At 43.9% G+C, this 7,500-nt stretch overlaps 2 protein-coding genes across 5 annotated transcripts in view; both read right to left on the minus strand.

Annotated features, from left to right (window-relative positions):
- Positions 1 to 7,500, minus strand: part of LOC308285974 (histone H1-like) — a gene marked incomplete at both ends in the record, with an annotated part of 402,459 nt that overhangs the window by 165,599 nt on the left and 229,360 nt on the right. The gene's annotated exons all lie outside the window — the stretch shown is intronic.
- Positions 1 to 7,500, minus strand: part of LOC308286063 (phosphatidylinositol 4-phosphate 5-kinase type-1 gamma-like) — a gene marked incomplete at both ends in the record, with an annotated part of 78,531 nt that overhangs the window by 153 nt on the left and 70,878 nt on the right. The window contains 2 exons of the mRNA XM_080727024.1: positions 4,499 to 4,545; positions 5,932 to 6,043. Coding sequence (XP_080583150.1) covers positions 4,499 to 4,545; positions 5,932 to 6,043 — 159 coding nt within the window. The remainder of the gene's footprint in view (positions 1 to 4,498; positions 4,546 to 5,931; positions 6,044 to 7,500) is intronic.

The raw sequence follows: 7,500 nt of genomic DNA on the forward strand, positions 1-7,500 counted from the left end.
TACACATGGACACAGAGAGAGAAGAGGTGCAGCACAAAACACAACACGTGCACCTACTGGCCGGAGATCCGCTCAGGGCCACGGTCTGTTCTCTGACCTTGGACACACATGATATAGCAGACCCACAGCAGAAGTCCATGTAATAGATCGGAGGTTCTCTGTCACAGTCACAGACTTTGTAGTCTCGCGAGCCAGACTGTTTTGACAGTTTTCAAATGCTTCCATCATACAGTCTGGACTGGAGCAACAGAAGCTCTGTATCGATCAGATGTGACGCCTCCTCCCCGCTTCCGTTTCAACTTTACAGTCACGCAAATGTGTCCTAATATAAATGAAAAACTATCTAAGCATGTATGTATATATATATATATATATATATATATATATATATATATATATATATATATATATATATATAATTATATAGCTTAATTGCTGCATCAAAAATGGAAATTTAAAAATGAAATGTAAAGATATTTAAAAATATGTTTTCTTAAACGGAAATGACTAACAGATGATGACAGCTTCCGATCTCAGCTTTCGGAAAGTGTAGTTCCAGACTCTACATAGCATTCGGAGTATAGCTGGAATAGCTGTCTGGCTATCTTATCTAGGTCTTGTATTGTGTACTTATGTTTTTTGTTCTGATTGTCATTGTTCCATGTTGTCTTCATCAACTGTATCTCATTGTGCTCAGCCCTTCATGTGTAATATTAGTCTTGTCTTGCCATTGTTTAGTGTCAGACTGTGTCACATCATGTTAGTCTTCGTTCACCTGTATCATGGGTTTTGTAAACTGCCTGCCTGGATGTCCTGCGATTGGCTTCTCACCACAACTTTTTTTTCCAAGTTTGTGGGGGGAAATGATTTGGCGACCCCACACTTCATTTATAATGCAACTTCAAAGTTGAAATGAAGACCTGGGGCTCTCCCCAGGTCGGCAGAGGGAGAGCAGCGCCCAGGATTACAGCTTTTAGGCAAAAAAGGGTGAAAAATGATGTATGGTCGGGTTCGGGCAGAATTTGAGAACTCTAACTATCACCTTGACCTCCACACAACCCCATTAGGCGTCCGTCCAGAACCTACAGGTATAGATGTGATATTTTCGGTCAAATCTACCCCCCGTAGAGATGCTACAGGCAGCTAGGGCTTGTTTACTGACAAACTCTTCTTAAAGGAGCCGTTTCAGTGATATTTTAACTGCATTTATTCAACAGATTCATTGCTGATGACTCTGTACCTCCCACACAAGGACATCAGTTTGATCGTGGGAGAAATAACATTGCTCAATATTTTCCTTCACTGTGGCTATGCAGTATTACCAGTAGCACTGCTCTAAAACAGCGGTCCTCAAAGTGGGGTCCATACAGGGACCCCCAGGGTTCCTTGAGGGGGTTCCAATGGCCCCTTAAACAGTTCTGTATCTCTGACAATTATGGAGGTCTTTAAAAACCGCGGATCTAATAGGTAATGAAAAGCCATTAAATCAGGGGTCTTCAACGTTTTCAGGCCAGGGACCCCTTAGCTGAGAGAGAGATGAAGCAGGGACCCCCTCTACATATTGTATAAACGTGTGATACAGATTTTCATCGATTTCACAGATAGATTCATAGACTTGTTTGATAGCACTGTCATCAGTCTATGTTGGATTCATGTTTTTAGTTAACTTGACCTTTCACTCTGTACTTGGTCTGCTCTGTTTTACCTCTACACCAAACCTATTTGCCGAAAATAGCCGATCTGCAAGCTCTCAACGCCTCGCGCTGCGAGCCGTTGAGAGCTTGTAGATCTGCTATTTTTGGCTAAAGTTCTCCTCAGAATAGGGATGCGAGGGTTCAAGTTGTGTTAACTCTGAGGACCCCCTAGGGGTCCCGAACCCCCTGTTGAAGACCTCTGCGTTAAATGATTGGTTACAGTTCAATCAACCTGCATTACATAATAAATATTCATCTAATCCTCCTCCTCCTCAATCCAGAACGTACCACACCACTTTCTCCATGCCCGACCACGTTCACTGTGCTTCATGTCGGTTCACCAGTTCCCCCCGAAATAGCGTCCCATGAGTCTAAAAGCCACGCTAGCAGCCCCAAGTTCTGCTCTGCTAGAGGAAAGGTCACTGGATGGCCAAAATCATCAGGTCCCTCCTCCACCTCCAGGGAGCGTGAAGCCAAGGTGTGCAGCAAACCAGCTCCATGGCAGTATACGGCTAGGAGTTTTGGATGTTTAATTGTTGGCGAAAGTCGCTTTGCTTTTAACTCATTTAGTGCCAGCGCCCTCTAGGGGCCATAGAATGCCAGGGTATCTCTCATAGGCGAGCACCAGCTTCCAGGACCTCACCTTCCAGGACCTCACGTGCTCACGTTCATGCACGTCATGGAAAGGTCCCGGATGATAATGCTAACAGAATGGCTATTCCCATTTTGTCATCTAAAAGATCATTTTTGGGCGATTTCGCCGTAAATAAACCTCGCGCCGCTTCCCTAAAGACACAATCCAGAGATATAAGCCTTCAAAGATGTGGTCTTTCATTGGATTAGGCGGAGATTGGCGATTTCGTTCGCAAATAACGGCCGGCCGGGAGGTTGCTAGCTTTCGGCTAGTAGCTAGAAAAATCCGGCCAGGCTTCAGAAGGCCTCTTATCATTTTATTCATTTCATTAAAAAAAGCCGGACTACTTCGGGATCGGCACACTCGTGTACTCATCGGAAGCGGCGCCGAACATCAGGTGAACATTGGGGAGCTCAAAAATGTATTTTAAACCATTTTTAATGGAATATATCGTCGGACAGAGTAGAATGGCTAACTGGCTAGCGGCTAGCGAGCCAGGACCACCCACGACTCTACAAGCAGCTCGGGGTAAGTGAATTAATAAAAAAAAAATTGTATTGGATTGAAATAAAGCCGAACTAGTTCGGGATCGGCACAGAATGAGTTAAGTAGTACCATCCTTCTACTACAGGAATTCAAAGACCGTCACAGACGCTCAGGGACGTGCTGGGCCCCTGATTCAGCCCGGGAAAAAGAGTTGGAGAGGCCCTCATTGCGCGCTATAGAGAGAGATCTCTCTCTATAGCGCTGCTGCTACTCAAAGATTTCCCATTTCAGATCATGACAAGTGACAAGCCAGTGAGCCAATTACATGAGTTATATTTCGTCGTTGTCGGTAAGTCCAAAACCGTTTGTTTTGTATTTATCATTTTAAAAATGATTTAAACTAGTGAAAACAGCCGATCTACAAGCACACAACGCCTCGCACCGCGAAGCGTTGTGTGCTTTTTTCACTACTTTTGTGCAACGGCCTTGTATGATGAAGCAGGGCTTTGCTTTGCGAAAAAATGTATACATTTGAAACTTGGAGATACGAGGTTTCTGCCTGACAGTGACGATTTACTTTGTTAACAGTGGCCAGGCAGGTGTTACGTTAGGAGGGAGAGAACTTGTAAAGTTAAGAAGCTTGTCTGTGTTTTCAATCGCTATTAAGTAAATAGCAAAAGTAGCAGATCGACAAGCTCAAAACGTGTGCTTCACGGTTTTGTTTTGAGCTTGTGGATCTGCTACTTTCAATTATTTTGGGACGCATAGTATGATCAAGTAGGGCATTAATTTACGAAAAACACAACAAAGAATATGGAGACCCGACATGCAACGTCAATACCAGTAGGACGCCTAAGGGCGAAAAGCGACCTCACCCTTTAGTCTGTTGGGGTACTGGTGAGGTCATGTCATTCTGAATAGCTGATTGATGCTTGAATTTAATTTGACATCTGTCTCTCTGTTCTTGTCACAGCAGGGAAAACGACCAGACGTCAACACATTTGGGGACACTGGGGTCGCTACACGCTATGCGGCCCCAACCTCTACAATTAATAATGTGACATAGATTTATGGCTGAGAAATATAATCTGTTACATATTACTGATCCTCTTGACTTTGTAAAAAGTATATTATTTCTAAATATGTCATGAGGATCAGTGGAGGCTGTCAGATTTTCATTCATTAGTAGTTTAGTCTCTTTTTTATTTTTATATATAAATATGTAATGATTACATTTTTATATATAAAAATAAAAAAGAGACTAAACTACTTCCAACCTGGCACCCCTAATTCTGTTGGAGATAGAAGGTTTCTGCTCCACAACAACGATAATATGGATCTCTACGAAACAATAAGATCATAAAAAAGCAACGTTGTCTATAAAGCCTGAGATCAACGCTTGTGAAAGGGACACCGTTTAGGAATGAATCCACACGGATCGCTATGTGAGACTGGCAGCAGAGTGAGCCCATAAAAGACACTCTTGTTATATCGGAGCTCTGCTCAAATTGAATCTTTCTCTGTCTCGGTGTCTCTGTGGGAGGTGTGTGTGTGTGTGTGTGTGTGTGTGTGTGTGTGTGTGTGTGTGTGTGTGTGCGTGTGTGTGTGTGTGTGTGTGTGTGTGTGTGCTTTTTGTCTCCAGATTAGAGCGTCCAAAGAGCCAGCTAATCCTGACCGCTCTCACATGTGGGAGAGACAGCGGGGTGCCTTTGCTGCCAAGTCGGCCGTAGTCTAATGGTGGTGAGATTGGAGTTTACATAAGCATTGCAGGCACATACACACACATGAACACACATGCACACACGCGTGCACGCGCGCGCACGCACGCGCGCACACGCACACACACACACACACACACACACACACACACACACACACACTCACGGACGCACACTGAGACGCACAACAACACAAAGTCTAAATTTGTTTCGGGATTAAATGCATTACCTCAGACTGACTGACATAATGCCACGGGCATTCCCACGGTAACCCTGATGAGTTTGGTAGGGTGCACATCATGGGTGTGTGTGTGTGTGTGTGTGTGTGTGTGTGTGTGTGTGTGTGTGTGCGTGCGCATGCGTGAGAGAGAATCATGTCAAACCACACGTGAATATCACACATATGATGAAGAGGAGAGGAGAGAAGATAACTGAATGTACAGTATGTTACCACTGAAAATAAAAGCGTTTTTTGAGAGAAAACCATGCAACACGGCTGTACGATGAAGAATACATGAGTTTCTTCCACCACTCCACTCCACTCCAACCCGTCACCACCCCTTACACCAGGGGTCTTCAACGTTTTCAGGCCAAGGACCCCATATCTGAGACAGAGATGAAGGGACCCCCACTACATATTGTATAAATGTGTGATGCAGATGTTCATCGATACAGATATTCATTGACATGTTTGATAGCACTGTCATCAGTCTATGTTGGATTCGAGTTTTTAGTTAACTTGACCTTTCACTATGTAATTGGTCTGCTCTTTTTTTTTTTACCTCTGCACCAAGCACCAGGCGCTGAGAGCTTGTAGATCTGCCATTTTTGGCTAAAGTTCTCCTCAGAATAGAAAGTTCTCCTCAGAATAGGGATGCGAGGGTTCAAGTTGTTCATTTAAAAGAATGATCCTATCACAAAGATTTTATTTGGCGGCCACCCTGTAGTAACTCTGAGCAGTGGCGTCAGTTCAGAAAAAGCTAAGTTATGGCAACATGACTGGTGAAGGCGCGCGTGCAAGACTCCGGTCATGTTGCCATACCTTAGCAACAGTCATGATAATGTATTTTAAGAAGAAATACATATAATATATCATTATATATACCTAAAATATAATTATAATACCTTGTTAAAGTGACCATTTTGTAACATTTTGCATTTGTAGTTATTTTACTGTCATTTACCAACATAATAACCAGCACAGATAGACAAAGAGACATTCATGGATTCATATTTAGAACTAACTTTTATCTTCCCCCCCTGGACCCAGGGTATGGCAGCTGCATACCCCTGCCATACCCAATTGACGCCCCTGACTCTGAGGACCCCCTAGGGGTCCCGGACCCCCTGTTGAAGACCCCTGCCTTACACGCACACACGCGCGCGTGCAGAGGCCCACCAAAACCACCACCAGCAGCAGCAGCAGCAGCTGGCCGGGCTGGCGGGCCATGTCCCTCTCATTATGCTGGCCAGTCATCTGAATCCCAGTCCTCCGTCCCCTGCTGCTGCTCCTGGACAGGTAGCAGCTGACACATATTAGTGAGCTATTAATGACTCCTGCTCAGGGGCGTCACAAGGGGTAGGAAAGTGTGGAGGGGCCCTAGTTAGGGGCCCTTTTAGCTATTGAAAAATAGCAGATATACAAGCTCACAGTGCGGCACCGAGTGCCGCGCTGCGAGCTTGTAGATCTGCTATTTTTGAAAAAAATCTTTGAATATATGTATTTTTTAAGCGAACATTTCTAACTCAAATTTTGCTTCTGGGGGTCCCTGGAACTAAATATTTTGAGATTGTGGTCTGTGGCCAAATACATATCATCTTGGGGGTCCTTGACATAGGTTTCTTGCACACATTTTCACGATTTTTCAAAAATAGCAGATATACAAGCTCGCAGCGCGGCACTCGGTGCCGCGCTGTGAGCTTGTATATCTGCTATTTTTCAATAGTTAACATTCATGGGGGGCCCGCAGTGAATCCTTGTACCCAGGGCCCAGAATTTGGTGTGACGCCCCTGCTCCTCCTAACAGCCATTATCTCACAATTAGGGACAGACAGCCTGCAGTGCTGAGCACCACACTTTATACTAGTGGAGAAAGGAAAAAGAAAACAAACAACGTGTCATGACTGTTGTAGGGAAACAGATGTGTGGATAGCTGGGAACTCTGCAGCATCAGTCTTCATGTTCCCTGGAGTTCTGCTGAAGCGTCAGTGTCCTTAGATTGCGGGTTCAAAATAAGCAAACTTCAGTGGATTTTTTGAAAGGTTTACACGTTATTTGCAAACGCTCTGTGAGTTGTGAGCCTTTGAATCGGCATTATGTGGTTAAATAAAATGATATAAAATGTTTTGCTACAAAATATCGGTCAAAACACCTGTACTCATGGTCTATGGCAGTGGTTCTCAACCTTTTCAGGCTGCGACCCCCACAATAATCATATTATGACTGGGGACCCCCACCCACACCCTGAAGAGTTGAGGCATTACATTTTGTATAACGCGGTTCTACAGTATTGTGAAAATTGCAGATCTAGTATGTAGATTGGCTATTTTCAAAATTTCTGCCTCTAATATTTGACAATTTGGCCAGTGTTTAATTTGTCATTTTAGAGGTATTAAAAAGTCCATAAATTGTCACTTTAGAAATGTGTAGATAGATACCCTCTATAAACTTAAACTTTATGTTGGTTTTTTACTGTTAAGTGAAAAAACAACATTGCACACAATCATCTGGGGACCCCCCAAAATAATTTGGGGACCCCCCCCTAGGGGTCCCGACCCACAGGTTGAGAACCACTGGTCTATAGGACAAAATTGGGACCGGCATCAGAGCTAGAAATCAGTCGGACTGAAACAAAACAAACAAACCGTTGGGAACAGATGTAGGCTAATAGTCGGAACACTCAGAATCACTCTTCATGTTCTTTGGAGTTCTGCTGAAGTGTTGTCCTTAGATTTCAGGTTCAAAGCA

Source organism: Nannobrachium achirus (assembly GCF_963921795.1).
Source record: "Nannobrachium achirus genome assembly, chromosome: 5".
NCBI classification, from domain to species: domain Eukaryota; kingdom Metazoa; phylum Chordata; class Actinopteri; order Myctophiformes; family Myctophidae; genus Nannobrachium; species Nannobrachium achirus.